Raw genomic sequence first — 15,120 nt, 5'->3', positions numbered from 1 at the left:
GCCTGCTGCAGCCACACCCAGCACCCCTCCTCCTTAGCCCTGCCGCCAGCTGCCTGCCCTGCAGGCCCAGCCCAGCCACGGACAAGGAAGGAGAAAAAAGAGGGGAGGGGCTCCCAGTCACCACACCCAGGAGTTGAGCATGAGGAGGCTGGGCTGCCAAATGACCAGGGAGTGGGTGGGCAGGGGTGCCGGGTGGGAGAGGCCAGCAGGAAGGCCACATGGGCTGGGTCTTTGTCTCATGCCTCCTGTCGGAGACATGTCGTCCATTTAGCGAGGAGCTAGAGAGGCCGCACAACCTGTCCGAGGCCTCAGAGACAGCCAGGAGGGGAGCCCAGCCTCCACCCCACAGCCTCACTGATCCTCCCAGATGGGCCCAAGGCAAGCCCCTAACAAGTCCAACTCACCCCAGGCCAGCCAGCACCAGGGCTCCGCCCAGCCCCCCATACAGGGAGCTGTGCCCCAAACTTGGGCCTCCCCTGGGCCCCCTCCCCGACACCCCTGGCAAACTCCTGGCCACCCTGAGAGCCCCACTCTAGGCCCCCTTCTTCAGCCTGAGACAGCAAGCTGCTCCCCAGGTGCCAGGCCCAAAGAGGGAGGTGGGGCCAGGCTGGCCTCAAGCTGGGGGATCGGGCCATCCTGAGCCACCATGGAGGGCAGAGTGCTCCACTGCGTGTGTGAGCCTTGGGCTGCAGGGGACACACCTGCCCACCTGGGTCCTGCTGGTACAGGTGCTTGTGGACAGAGGGAGGCCACAGAGAAGGGGCAGAGCAAAGGGTCTCTGGAAGCCTCTGGGACGACAGGACCCGTCCTGTCCTGTGGGACCTGGTTCATACCAGGAAGGGCCTATCTAGGCCCCAGGCTGGGCCAGCACACACCACACCCCAGCCCCGCGGCCTCTGCTGTGCTGGAAGAGCCTCCTGCCTGGACCCTGCGCTTCTCCCCATCCCACCCAGAGCCATCCCCAGCCACCACCAAGCCCAAGCTGGCCAAGCACTCAGTTACTGGTCACACTGGGCACTCTGTGCAACACCAAGCCTGACCCATCAACCACTGTGGCAGGGGAGGCAGCCGGGCCACGTGCTGGAGGAGGGCCACACCCAACCAGCGCCAGCACCTCCTCGCACACCCCCACCTCGGTGCCAAGGAGCCTCGGGGCAGACAGGTCACTGGGACAGCAGAGGCGGCGTAGGGGGTGAAGGCAAAGGCAGTGTTGGAGAGAGGGGAGGGGGCGCCCCAGGGTGTGCCTGGGGAGGCACTGGCATCAGCCACAGGCTCCTCCTTGGCCTACACACCCCAAGGTCCCCAGCCAGCCGAGGAGGAGGGGCCATGTGGGTCCATCAGCAAGCACACCCCCCCCTCGGGCGGGGGGGCCACCTGCTGGTGTGAGCAACGCTCCACAAGCCGGCCGACCACTGCAACCACTCCAGCCCAGGCCCAGGCCCAAGACCCGACAAACCAGACCCCCACTTTCCACCCCTCATGATTGGGGTCAGGGTGCAGCTGACCTGTGGCTGGGGCAGGCTCCGGGCCTGGCCTGGCCAGGGTCCCCTGGGTGGTAGCAGGCACCACAGGGGTCTCAGGTGACACCTCCTCAAGCTCCTTCCGACGGTAGACCCGCTGCTCCTCCACCGGCAGTGGCCCCCGCTTGGGTGGGGAGCCCAGGGGACCCTGCACAGCCTGCACGTGGGGGGTGCGGCGTGCGGGCATCACCATGGCGACGGGGCGGCGCACGCGCTGCAGAGAGGCGGGCACGATCTCCGGTGGCAGGTGCAGGTACTGGCGGAGGTGGGCAATGCCTTCATTGGTGAGGTACCAGTAAAAGTGGCACCAAGCAAAGGTCTCACGGACCAGGCCCCGTGCCCGCAGGGACGCCATGGCACGCATGACCTGCAGGTTGGTGACGCCGGGCACATGGGGGTGCCAGCTGCGGGGCCGCCGGTCCTTCTTGGCCACCATCACACCCTCGCGGAAGAGCACCTCATAGATGGCCCGCAGCTGGTCCCGTGGCATGAGCATGCCAGCCACCATGGCTGCTGGAGCCGGGCAGGCAGCGCAGGGGCGAAGGCAGCAGGCAGGGCACCACGAGAAGGCCCGGGGCACCGAGAGAGGCTCTCGCGCTACAGGGTGTGACAGCGGGCAGCGGCAGGGCAGGCAGGCAGGCAGGCTGGGGTGCTGAGCGTGAGGGCGCGGGCTCCCGGCTGTGTGGCTCGCGGCGCCTGGCTCCGTGCAATCCCGGCGGCACTGCCGGCTGCCCGCCCTCCTCCAGGATGCCGGGCCGGCCCCCTCTGACTCAGCAGCACGGGCGGCCCCTCCCACCCACAGCCGACGGGGCCCTTGTAGAGTAGGGGGCACCTCAAGAGGCAGCGGCCATCCCCACAGCTGCCCCTTTCCCCCCACCAGGCCCCGCGGCTCCAACGTCAGAAATGACATCAGTTTCTAAACACATCCTTCAAGGTCCCTAAGACTGTGCTGGGGCGAGTGGGGGCGGATACAGACCAACAGTCTAAAGAAGAGGGTGGCAGGGCAGGCAGGGGGGCTGAGGGCAGGAGGGGTCCTCGGCAGGGATGTGGGTCTGGTGTCCCGGCTTCACAAGGATCTGAAGGGGGGTGCTGGGCTGCCAGGCCTGGAGGGACGTGAGGCTTGAGCGGAGAGGACTAGGGCCTGGGGAAGAAGCTGGGGTCTTGAGGGAGGAAGTCTGAGGGGAGCGGCTGGGGGCAGCTGCCACAGCACAAGGACGGGCGGGCTGCAGGAGCCGCTGCTGCTGTCCATCAGGCAGGCAAACGGACAGAGCCCCCACCTCCACACACCAGGCTTGGAGGCGGTGGCCACCCAAGTTAACACTTCCCACTCCAGGCCAGATTAGGGGTGGCCTCTCCAAGCCCACAGCCCTGTGAGCAGAGCACCGGCTATGGGGCTCAGAGGGGCCTCTATTCACCCCCGCCTCCAACCCAGCTGTTGGAGGCCAGAGACTCCCAGATGCTGCCACAGAGAAAGTCACCGAGTCCCTACGGCCCACAGATGCCCACCCTGGGCAGCCCAAGTGCCCGTCTGTGGGCCAGATGGATGGCTGCAGGGTGGAAGAATGCCAGGCCAGAAGACGGCCAGGGCCCAAGGGAAGGGAAGAGGAAACTGCCCTGTGAGGCCCTGCAGGCCTGGCCCAGCCACACCCATCATGCCCCCACCCCCTGCTGCCGCGGGCACTGAGGGTCCAGGCATGGGCACCACACCCAACACTCCCACCATCCCACGCTGTACTCCATGAACCCCCACCGGACCGCTGCTCGCCCTGAGCGGACACACCCCTTCCCACCAAGCACAGCAAACCCGGGAACTGATTATAAATAGGGCAGTGGGGGGGAGGGAGGGAGAGGGGGGATCCCGAGGTGGGAGGCGCTGGCCAGCAACCGGCAGGCGGCCAACAAGCAGCTTGTGGGGGCGGGTTTATGGGGCCGTCTCCATGGCGCCAGGTGCAGGCTCCAAACACAGACACACGCGCGCGCACACACACGCACGCGCACGCCTGCGTGCACAGAGATGTGGTGGCGGGGGAAACTCTGAAGGCACGGCCGCTGTTCCCACAGCCCTCCGGCAGGGCCAGCTCGTTGCGGCATGGCCCTCCCTCCCTCTGAAGCCAGCCCCAGGCAGGAAAAGGCCAGCCTCAGAAGATGAGGCTCAAGGAGGATGTAGGGACCACAGAGGCCACGCCCCTCGGACCACCAGCACCTGCGGACCCTCCACCCACCAGGGCTGTGGCTTTGGGAACACCACCAGCTGGGTCCAAGCCTGCCCAGCCCAGTGCCCAAAGCAGTCCCTACCCTTTTGGCCAGTCCCTCAGCGCCCCCCACACACTGACCTCCTGCACTCCCGGCAGCCCCACCGCATCTTCCTGGCATGATTCCCTAACCTAATCCCCACCAAATCTCCAAGAGCCCCACCAAATTAACGCACGATACCCACACTGTCCCAAAATGACCCCAAGGCTCCTTAAAAGCACGTGGACCTAGGTTCTCTCCTACACAGGCCTGCAGGGGAGCCGGGACTGACCCCCATTGAGCCGCCACCCGACCAGCCCGCCTCCCCCGAGCCAGCTCGGGGCAGGAGAGGGCAGTAGCTTCCTCCAGCAGAGAGAGGGGGCGGGGCTCGGTGGGAATCCCCTCCCTCCCACTAGCTAGGGGCCTGCAGGCGGGAAGGGAAGCCGCAGGGAGGAGCCCGGAGCAGAATGTTCCCGGCCCACCCTGCCAGCTCCGCACACGCCCCCCCTGCGGCATGCGCCACCCCCACCCCGCCTTGCAGCACACACCTCCTGCAGCACACACCTCCTGCAGCACACACCCCCCGAAGCACACACCCCCCTGCGCCAGGGTCCAGGCGTCCCCCCGACCCCCGGGCGGAAGCTACTGCCCCCCGCCCCCACCCTGTGGGAACCGAAGCGGTAGCTGATTCAGCACGGGGAGGGCCAGGGTGTGCGACTGGGCGGCCCCTCTCCCCCCACTCCAGGCCCCTTCAGGTTTCCAGAGCAACCAGTCAGGGCTCCTGGGCAGCCCCCAGCCCCCCCACCCCACCCCGAGACAAAGAGCTGCAGTGTGGACTTGCTCAGGGCCAGCCGGCCCGGCGCCTCTTCACAGTGGTCCCCACAGCCCTGCCCTGCCCCTTGGACGCCAGGTTGTGGGCGGCAAACTCGGGCGGGGTGGAAGAGGCTGACCCTGCTGTGAAGGCTGAGCTCCCACCGGTTCCCTGTCCCCGCCCCGCCGCCGCCGCCGCTGCAGCAGCCACCCCGCCCCCGACGCTCCTGCAGGGCTGCGGAGCCGCGGGAGCCAGCCCAGTAGGACCCCGAATCAGGTGGAGCCCGGAGGGACAGGGTCTGGGGTCTCCTGCGGCTCCGGCTCAGCGACCCACAGTGTCGCCCCAGGGATGGCAGACCCTGCCCGCCACCCTGCGTGGGCTGCACCAGCCAGAGGTCACTGTGTGGTCCGCGCCCCCCGGCTCGGGCCTGGCCCCGGGACCGCACCTTTGAGGGAGCTGATCTCGTGCTGAATGGCTCGCGAGGGGTCCATGTCTGCGCCGGGGCTGAGGGCGGCTGTGCCACCGCCAAGCAGAGTCCAGCCCCGCACCGCACTGCCCAGGCCAGCGCCGCAGCCGGGGGAGGAGCCCGGAGGTCTGGGGCAGGGCCTGCCGGCCAGGGGCGGGGCTTCAGCTGATCAATGCGCCGGACAGGGCCGCCCTGGGCGCATGCTCCCGGCCGGCCGCACCGCGCACCCCTCCCTCCCAGCCCGCAGTTCTGGGGCACAAGACCCTGCTAACCCCAGCCAGACTGCCAGGTCACCAGGCCGGATCCAGGAGCGCTCGGACGGCCCCGGCCCATCCCACAGCCCCCCGCGTCCACTGCAACGAGCCATGCTTAGAACTGCCTGTGGGACACAGGTGGGAGGGCCTCGAAGCCGCCACCCATGCCCTGCAGGAGATACCCACCCATCCAGATTTCCCAGTGACCTCCTCAGCCGGCCCAACTCCAGGGCCTGGGCTAGCAGGCTGCTGAGATCAAGCCCCCAGACCCTGGGCGGCCACCTCCCACCTCCTCAGCCCCAGCAGTGTGCCCCTTCCCCGGGCCGTCTCACCTCTGTGCAGCCCTGGGTCAGGCACCTCCTACACTGGCTCCCAAGATGACAGGTCCGACCTGCACCCTGGCCTCTGCCTCTCCCAGCCAGCCTCAGGATGCCCCATAGGTCCTCCTGGCTGCGCCCCCCACCCCCCAAGTCTGCCCACTCACCAGCATCTCCACTCCTGTGAGGATGACACTGTGGCTCCATCCCACACCCACCCTGCCACGACCACCAGGGACCCTCCACAGCTGCTCAGATCCAGCCACCCCTATGGTTAATCGGGTCAGCCTCCTCAGCCAGCAGGAGTAGCTGTGTGTCACTACCCAGGCCTAGGGGAGCAGGTTGCACTGGCAGGGTGAGGTCAGCTCTGCCTCACTGCGCTGCAGGGAGGCACGGAGGAATGCCTGGGCCCTGCCCACACCAGGGCACCCCTTCAACACTGGCCCCAGGACTGTGCTCCACCCTAGTCCATGCTGGTAGTGTCGGGTAGGATGGCCTCCACAAGATAGAAGTGACCAGCCTGCCTGTCTCCAGCCAGGCCTTTCCTCTGCCTTCACCCACAAGTCCCTCCCATCCTGCAAACAGACCCACTGTGCGCCAGGTTGGGGCTGGCGTGGAGGATGTGACCATGACCCGGGAGCGAGGCTGGCAGCTCCCAGGGGTACAAGCTAACAGGCAAAGGGCCAGAAGCCCCAGCCGCACTGCAGACCCAGCAGTTCTGGGGTCTCTCGTCCCCCCACCCATCCCTGCCCTCCCTGGGACTCAGCCAGTTGGGGCGTGGGGAGTCTCAGGAAACACCAGTTCCAAACTTAGGGGAAATGGTGAAGTGAAGAATTAACACAGAATTCCAGGCCGGGCACGGGGGCTCATACCTGGAATCCCAGCACTTTGGGTGACCGAGGCAGGTGGATTGCTTAAGGTCAGGAGTTTGAGACCAGTCTGGCCAACATAGCAAAACCCCATCTCTACTAAAAATACACACAAAAAAGCAGCCAGGCATGGTGTCGCACGCCTGTAGTCCCAGCTACTAGGGAGGCTGAGGCACAAGAAGTGGTCGAACCCAGGAGGCTGAGGTTGCCATGAGCCAAGATCGCGCCACTGCTAAATTCCCAGTTAGGTTTTACTAAGCTATATCTGGATGAACCTAAATTTGGCCTGCAACTGAATCGTACTTCCTTATTAAACCTCAGCTGAAAGTGACAGATATTTATAAACAGACCTAAAAAGTTCATACGTTAAAAAAAAATGCTGTTTTGTTTTGTTTTGTTTTGTTTGAGACAAGGTCTCACTCTGTCACCCAGGCTGGAGTGCAGTGGCTCAATCACGGCTCACAGCAGCCTGGACCTCCTGGGCTCAAGCAATGCTCCCACCTCGGCTTTCTGAGTAGTTGGGACTACAGGCGTGCACCACCACTCCCAGTTCATCTTTTGATTTTTTATACAGTTTGTCTCTCTGTTGCCCAGGCTGGTCTCAAACTCCTGGGCTCAAGCAATCTTCCCACCTCCCAGTGCTGGGATTACAAGTGTGAGCCACACTGCCCGGTCCAGATCAATTTTTTCAATTTAATGCATAAAAATTTTCCTCAGCCTAGGGAGATTTTTTTTTTTTTTTTTTTTTTTTTTTGAGACGGAGTCTTGCTCTGTCGCCCAGGCTGGAGTACAGTGGCGCGATCTCCGCTCACTGCAAGCTCCATCGCCTCCCGGGTTCATGCCATTCTCCTGCCTCAGCCTCCTGAGAAGCTGGGACTACACGTGCCCGCCACCACGCCCGACTAATTTTTTTGTATTTTTAGTAGAGACGGGGTTTCACCATGTTTGCCAGGATGGTCTCGATCTCCTGACCTCGTGATCCGCCCGTCTCGGCCTCCCAAAGTGCTGGGATTACAGGCGTGAGCCACTGCGCCCGGCTTTTTTTTTTTTTTTTTAAATTGAGGCGGAGTCTTGCTCTGTCACCCAGGCTGGAGTGCAATGGCGTGATCTTGGCTCGCTGCAACCTCCGCCTCCTGGGTTCAAGTGATTCTCCTATCTTAGCCTCTGTAGCTGGGACTACAGATGTGCGCCACCACGCCGGGCTAATTTTTGTATTTTCAGTTGAGACAGGGTTTCGCCATGTTGGTCAGGCTGATCTCGAACTCCCGACCTCAGGTGATCCACCTATCTTGAGCTCCCAAAGTGCTAGGATTACAGGCATGAGCCACTATGCCCAGCCCGGAAGACTTTTTTTTTTTTAAAGATTAAAATGCATACAATTGAATGGTGTAAGATTGGCCAGGTGTGGTGGCCCAGCACTTTCAGAGGCTGAGACAGGAGGATTACTTGGTCCCAGGAATTCAGGACCAGTCTGGGCAACATAGCAAGACACTGTCTCTGCAAAAAACTAAAAAACTAGCCTGACATGGTGGCCTGTGCCTGTGGTCCCAGCTCTTTGGGACGCTCAGACAGAAGGATAGCTTGAACCAGCCCACCCAAGGCTGCAGTGAGCCATGATTGCACCACTGCGTTCCTGTCTGGGAGACAGCAAGATCGACTCAAAAACAAACAAAAAAATAGGATCATGGTTTTAAGCTAATGAGAAGGTGAGGGCACACAGCTGTTCAGAGAAGGAACACACAGGTTTTCACACACCGACTCTGCCTTTAACTTGCCCCCTGAAGTCAAGCTGCCCACCTATGAGTGGCCACCATAGTCACCTGTGGTCACCTGCAGCCAGAGGCTTATAGACAAGCTGCAGCAGCTGCTAGGTTCTGGGAAGGGGCCTGAGACTGCCCAGCCCAGGCAGGCTGGAACGGTGGCTACGTGGTGCAGCCTCAGAAGTGGGGGCAGCCACGATGACCCTGGGAAAGGCTCAGCCAGCAGCACGTTAGTCAGTTCTGTGGTTCCTTCCCGGCACAGGCTTCCCAGAGGGAGGGACAGCTATGTGGGGACAGGCCGCAGGCAGCCAGCACAGGAAGAGGGGCCACATGCACCAAGGCCTTGATGTAGAGAGAACAAGTCCAGGCAACCCCCATGAATGTGGAGGTGGCTGTAGCCAGGAGGGGGGCGCCTGGAGACAGGGCTACAGCCAGGGATTTCAACAGGACAGGCAGGTCCCAGGCTGGCAGCGAAGGGCCTGAGAGCAAGAGATTTAGGCAGCAGGGAGGAAAGGGAGCCAGGATAGAGGAAGCTGGGCGCCCTGATGACACAGCTCTGGAGCGTGGGAAGCAAAGCCCCGGCCACTGCCCAGGAGACCTCATGGCTCTGGCCCCGCCACCAATTCATGGATCACAAAGGAGTCTTGCCGAAAAAGCACGTAGGTCTGTGTGTCCAGGCCAGTGAACTGGAGGGGCCTCCAGGCTGGAGTCAGACTCACCAGCACCAGTGCCGCCGGAAAACCCCTACCTCTACCTTCTGCTCTGCTGGTCAAACCCAGCACGGTCCCCATGCCCCCATGCCCAGCTGGGGTGCCATCAGGCCTCCTGGCCAAGTCTCACACCCTGGGCAAAGCCAAATTCTCTTGAAGCTCTCTGCAAAATCCCCACACCACTGGGGACCCCAGAAGCAAAGTTGAGCCCAGACACCACAGATAAGCCCTCCCTTCTTCCCAACCCCTCTGTCTGGGCACAGAGCAACCCCCTCTTCACCAGTCACCTGAGACCCTGGCTGCCCTGGCCACAGGCCCAGGCCAAAGAAGGGGCTCCAACCCTGTCTCCCACACCATACCTGCGCATGGGATGGGCCCTCTCCTGAGGCCCTGCCCACCACCACCCTGCCCGCCCTCTGCTTTGCTCCCCGCCCCATCTTCACACCCACCCACCCACCCAGTCCCTAGCCCCATGGCATCCTGCCCTGCTGGGGCTCTCTGGTGGTGGTGGAGCAGGCCAGTGGGCTGTGACCTGGTGATCCCATGCAGAGGTGACCTGCGACAGGCAGACACTTCCCTCTGGGGTCCCCTACAATAGCCGCAGGGAGACCAGGCCCAGTGAAATCCTGCCATAGATACATCCCGCACACACCGAGCCCTCCGGACGCACAGACCCGTGCTCTGCTCCCCGCCTGAGCCTGAGGCAGACCTGCAGGAGCCACCTCACCTGCCCCAGGCTCCTGCCCCTGCACATGCTGTGGGGCTGAGGTGGGAGGAGAGCCCTCCACGTCTGGAGGCCACCCCGTGCAGGGTGGGGCTCAGTGCCAGCTCAGTCAGCCTGCAGGATTTCTGGGGTCCAGGGCCACCACTGCGGGACTGGATGCCCACCAGGGCTCCTGGGAGTCCCAGCGAGGGACCCAGGAGGCACAGAGGTTACCTCTCCAAGCCACATCCTTCTCCTCCCTCCCCTGCAGCCCAGTACAGGAGTATCTCAATACCACGGGTCTGCTGGAGACCAATTTGGGGGGAAGGTCCTGGGTCCCACCCACATGACCCATCCATTAGGGGGCCTGTCCTACCCAAATGTCTCTCAAACCTGTCCTGTGCCCACTGTCGCCACCACACCCTGGCCTGGCCACCACCTTTTCATCTCAAAGAAAGTGGTAGCCTCCCCTGTTGTCCTCACCTCCACGCACTGGGCACACAGCAGCCAGCGCTCTCCAAGCACAAGCAGGTCCCACCACAGCCCTGCCGCTGCCCTCCCGAGGCCATCCTCACGCGGGCACCTGCTCCGCTGCAGCAGGGTGGACCTTGCCAGGCCTCTGCTGAGAGGCTTCTCGCCTGATCCTTGGTGGCTCCCCTTCCCTCCCTCTCAGCCCCCCAACACTGAGACGCCTGTGTGCCCCTGGGGCGGCTGCCTCACCCAGCACTGGATACGAGGGTGTTACCACAGGAGACGTGGAGCAAGAGAAGAAATGAATTCCTGGAGTTCAAGGATGGGCTGCACTTTCCCAGAACTCTGCTAATATCGTTGACTTCACTAGTAGATTAAAGGAGAAAACCTGTATATTGATCTCAAAAATTCTGACAGCTCATTTGATAAAAACCAGCGTTTATAACAAGGGATGATGCTCTCTGCATTGTTAACATGAGAATAAATGCCCCTCGTAGCACAGCGGGGCACCCTCCCAGAGCCAGGCGAGGCTGCTGAGGGGAGGGCATGTGAGGGTGAATGCCAACGGTGCAGGCGCAGCTCTTGGTCCAGTGCCAGGACATGGGACAGCATTTACCCAAGTCAGCACTGCTCCTCTTGGCACCTGAAACAACTCAACTCACCATTTACTGGAGCTCAGAGAGAGTTCATTGAGAGGCTGGCTTCAAACGCAGTTAAAAGACCGAGCGATTTCTTTAGGCCAGCAATAACAAGTTAGGAAAAAACAGCAGAAAAAACTCTTCATCAGCACAAAACACTCTGGAATAAGACAACTGATGATCAGTCAGAGCTGATGCAGGGAACGCCCCGGCTCCAGGATGGCTCCAGGACCAGGCTCGGGGTCCGGGATGCAGAGGTCCCAGATGGCAGACGCTGCGCTAACCTGATTCGGCCGCAGTTCTGCTCACCCTCCCACTGGCTCTGCCAGGAGACTCATTACACAAGTCCCCATCAGACAGCGAGGCCACGTGGCTTGTCTGAAGCTCCAACACTGGGTGCTGGGCAGGCGGGAGGAGTCGGCCCACTTGGGCACTGCTGGGGGGATGACCCTTAGAGAAAGGACTGCAATACCCAGCCAGCAACTTAGAAATTGTTTAAAAATTGTGTCTGAAACCTCGTGCAGTGGCTCACGCCTGTAATCCCAGCACTGTGGGAGGCTGACGCAGGCAGATTACTTGAGCCCAGGAGTTTGAGACCAGATTGGCAAACACGGCAAAAACCCATACCTACTAAAAATACAAAAATTAGCCAGGGGTGGTGGCTCACGCCCGTAGTCCCAGCTACTCAGGAGGCTGAGACAGGAGAAGTGGAGGTTGCATTGAGCTGAGATTGTGCCACTACACTCCAGCCTGGGCGACAGAATAAGACTCCATCTCAAAAAAAATAAAAAAGAACTGGCCAGGTGCTGTGGCTCATGCCTATAATCCCAGTACTTTGGGAGGCCGAGGCGGGCAGATCACCTGAAGCTGGGAGTTCGAGACCAGCCTGACCAACATGGAGAAACCCTGTCTCTACTAAAAATACAAAATTAGCAGTGCGTGGTGTTGCATGCCTGTAATCCCAGCTACTTGGGAGGCTGAGGCAGTAGAATCGCCTAAACTCGGAGAGTGGAGGTTGCAGTGAGACGAGATTGTGCCATTGTACTCCAGCCTGCTGGGCAACAAGAGCGAAACTCTGTCTCAAATAATAATAATAATAATAAATAAAATACAAACTTAGGCTGGGCCCAATGGCTCATGCCTGTAATTCAGCACTTTGGGAGGCTGAGGCGGGCAGATCACCTGAGGTCAGAAGTTCGAGACCAGTCTGGCCAACATGGCGAAACCCCATCTCTACTAAAAATACAAAAATTAGCCGGGTGTGGTGGCGGCGCCTGTAATCCCAGCTACTCGGGAGGCTGAGGCAGGAGAATCGCTTGAACCCAGGAGGCAGAGGTAAGGTGATCCAAGATTGCAACACTGCACTCCAGCCTGGGTGATAGAGCAAGACTCTGTCTCAAGAAAAAAAAAAAGAACTTATAACAGTTTACATTCTTCCCTTCACTAAACTTTAAAAAAATAAAATAAAAATCGTGTTGGAATAGAAAATATTCACGTGACTCAAACACTGAGGGCAGAGAGAGGCAAGTCTCGCTCCCCCCTTCTCTCTGTCTCCCCCACCCCCCCACACACACACACTGTGAAAATCACTGTTAGCGGCTCGCTCCCCCCCTTCTCTCTGTCTCCCCCACCCCACACACACACTGTGTGAAAATCACTGTTAGCGGTTTCCTGTTTGTTTCTCCAGAATTTCTTTACAGAAAATCAAGCAAATACCATGTGATTCTTGGTTTTCTCTCTTTTAACACAAACGGTGAAATCTTCTGGGCACCATTCTGCCCCTGCTTTCCCACCCACCCCACGCTGGAGGCCTCCTGCTCTGCACGGGGACCGCGCCCACGTCTGGCCATGCAGAGTGGCATGTGCGGGCCCAGCCTCTGAGCACACGCAGGCCAGTGCCCGTCTTCTGTTCGGACACACACTGCATTTGCGGCTCTGACAGACGCTTTCTCTGGCCTGGTTCCCACAGCTTCACCAACAGAACCTAGATCCAGATTTGCGATTTTTGCCAATACGAAAGGTAAAAAATGGTATCTTGGTGTAAATTAAAGCTTAAATTTTGAAAAGCCCTTAACCCAGAAATTCCTTTTTTTTTTTTTTTTTTTTTTTTTTGAGACGGAGTCTCGCTCTGTCGCCCAGGCTGGAGTGCAGTGGCGCGATCTCGGCTCACTGCAAGCTCCGCCTCCTGGGTTTACGCCATTCTCCTGCCTCAGCCTCCTGAGTAGCTGGGACTACAGGCGCCCGCCACCGCGCCCGGCTAATTTTTTGTATTTTTAGTAGATACGGGGTTTCACCGTGGTCTCGATCTCCTGACCTTGTGATCCGCCCGCCTCGGCCTCCCAAAGTGCTGGGATTACAGGCGTGAGCCACCGCGCCCGGCCTCCTTTTTTTTTTTTGAGATGGAGTCTTGCTCATTGCCCAGGCTGGAGTGCAGTGGCGCGATCTCGGCTCACTGCAAGCTCCGCCTCCCGGGTTCACGCCATTCTGTCTCAGCCTCCCAAGTAGATGAGACTACAGGCGCCTGCCACCATGCCCGGCTAATTTTTTGTATTTTTAGCAGAGACGGGGTTTCACTGTGTCGAGCAGGATGGTCTCGATCTCCTGACCTTGTGATCTGCCCGCCTCGGCCTCCCAAAGTGCTGGGATTACAGGCGTGAGCCACCGCGCCCGGCCTCCTTTTTTTTTTTTTTTTTTTTTTGAGACGGAGTCTTGCCCTGTCACCCAGGCTGGAGTGCAGTGGCGCTCAGCTCGCCGCAACCTCCACCTCCCAGGTTCAAGTGATTCTCCTGTCTCAGCCTCCTGCGTAGCAAGGATTACAGGCGCTCGCCACCACACCCTGCTAATTTTTGTATTTTTAGGAGAGACGCGGTTTCACCATGTTGGTCAGGCTGGTCTCATACTCCTGACCTCGTAATCTGCCCAACTTGGCCTCCCAAAGTGCTGGGATTACAGGTGTGACCCACTGCACCTGGCCAGAAATTCCATTTTTAACAACAGCCATAGAGATGCACGATGACCCAGCTACAACACTGTTCACTGTAGCCATTTCTAATACAAAAATCCAAAATTAAGCTCAATGTCCTATGATAAAGGATCGATTGGTTAAATATGATATGGTTGCCATACAGGGGAATGCTGTATTGTAAATTAAAGTCACAGAGAGACGCCCAAGCTGTATCACTAAGTAAAAGAAGTTACATATGTCTAAAATACTTCATAACATTAAATCATGAAATTACAGGTAAATTAACACATACTAAAATACACTATGCGTGCTTTTTTATTTTTTTTACTTTTTTTGAGACAGGGTCTTGCTCTGTAGCCCAGGCTCACTGCAGTGTTGACATTCTGCGCTCAAAAGATCCTCCCACCTCAGGCTCCCAAAGTGCTGGGATTACAGGCACGTGCCACCACGCCCAGCCCACTGTGCACACTTTTTAAAACAATGACTATGGAACAAAAACATGTAAGTTCTACATTAACCAACTACTGAAGGATGGCTGGGTGGGTTCCATGGTGGCCACAAAAAATCTATGTCCATGTCCCTGGAGCTCATAAATGTGGCCTTATTTGGAAACAGGGTCTCTGCAGGTATAATTAAATAAAGGATCTTGAGATGAGATCATCTTGGATTACCTGGGCCCTAGATCCAAAAACAAGTGTCCTTAGATGAGGAGAGACACAGAGGCAGGGACTGGCATGACCCAGCCACAGGTCAAGAGGCAGTGGAGTTGGAAGAGGCAGGCAGCCCTTCCTAGGCTCTTCCCGGTGCCTTCGGAGAAAGCGCCGACCTGCTGACACTGGGTTTTTGATTTTGGCCTCCGGAACAGTCAAAAGATAAATTTCTATTGTTTCAGAGTGCTTTGCTTGTGGTTCTTCCCCGTGGGAATCACAGGAAATCAACAGACAGTGAGCAGGAGCAGGGTGCTACAGTGACAAATATCTGAAAATGTGGTTGTGGCTTTGGAATTGGGTAATAAACAGAAGCCGGGACATCTTGAGGCACACAGTAGAAAAAGCCTAGCCTGTCTGACCAGACTGTTGGTAGAAATACGGGCATTAAAGGTGCTTGCGGTGAGGCCTTAGAAGGCAACGAGGAAAGTGGAGGAAAGGTGCTTCTTACACTGAAGCGAGACTTTGCCGAATTGTGTTCACTGTCGGCTCAACAGAACTCGTAAGCAATGAACTTGGATATTTAGCTGAAAAGATTTCCAAGCAAAGTGTAGAAGGTGTGGCTTGGCTTCTTCTTGCTGCTTATGGTAAAGTACAGGAAGAAAGAGATAAATTGGGCCAGGAGCAGTGGCTCACGCCTGTAATCCCAGCACTTTGGGAGGCCGAGACGGGCAGATCACGAGGTCAGGAGATCGAG

General features: G+C 59.1%; 2 protein-coding genes across 13 annotated transcripts in view; one reads left to right on the top strand and one right to left on the bottom strand.

Annotated features, from left to right (window-relative positions):
* GPAA1 (glycosylphosphatidylinositol anchor attachment 1) overlaps nt 1-15,120 on the top strand; it is a 288,404-nt gene that overhangs the window by 143,587 nt on the left and 129,697 nt on the right. The gene's annotated exons all lie outside the window — the stretch shown is intronic.
* The window catches only part of PLEC (plectin), a 62,291-nt gene that overhangs the window by 33,176 nt on the left and 13,995 nt on the right, over nt 1-15,120 (bottom strand). For 2 of the 12 annotated variants that reach the window (XM_050800787.1, XM_050800786.1), the window contains exon 1: nt 1,506-2,081. The exons of 7 other annotated variants lie outside the window; for them this stretch is intronic. In XM_050800787.1, coding sequence (XP_050656744.1) covers nt 1,506-2,028 — 523 coding nt within the window. In that variant the 5' untranslated portion in view covers nt 2,029-2,081. Of the gene's footprint in view, nt 1-1,505; nt 2,082-5,008; nt 5,135-15,120 lie in introns of those variants that run through there. 3 more of the 12 variants (XM_050800803.1, XM_050800805.1, XM_050800788.1) reach the window with 3 other exon arrangements.

The sequence above is a fragment of the Macaca thibetana genome, chromosome 8 (assembly GCF_024542745.1).
Source record: "Macaca thibetana thibetana isolate TM-01 chromosome 8, ASM2454274v1, whole genome shotgun sequence".
Taxonomy (NCBI): domain Eukaryota; kingdom Metazoa; phylum Chordata; class Mammalia; order Primates; family Cercopithecidae; genus Macaca; species Macaca thibetana.
Note: the sequence above shows the minus strand (reverse complement) of the source record. Positions and strands in the feature narration are given on the sequence as shown.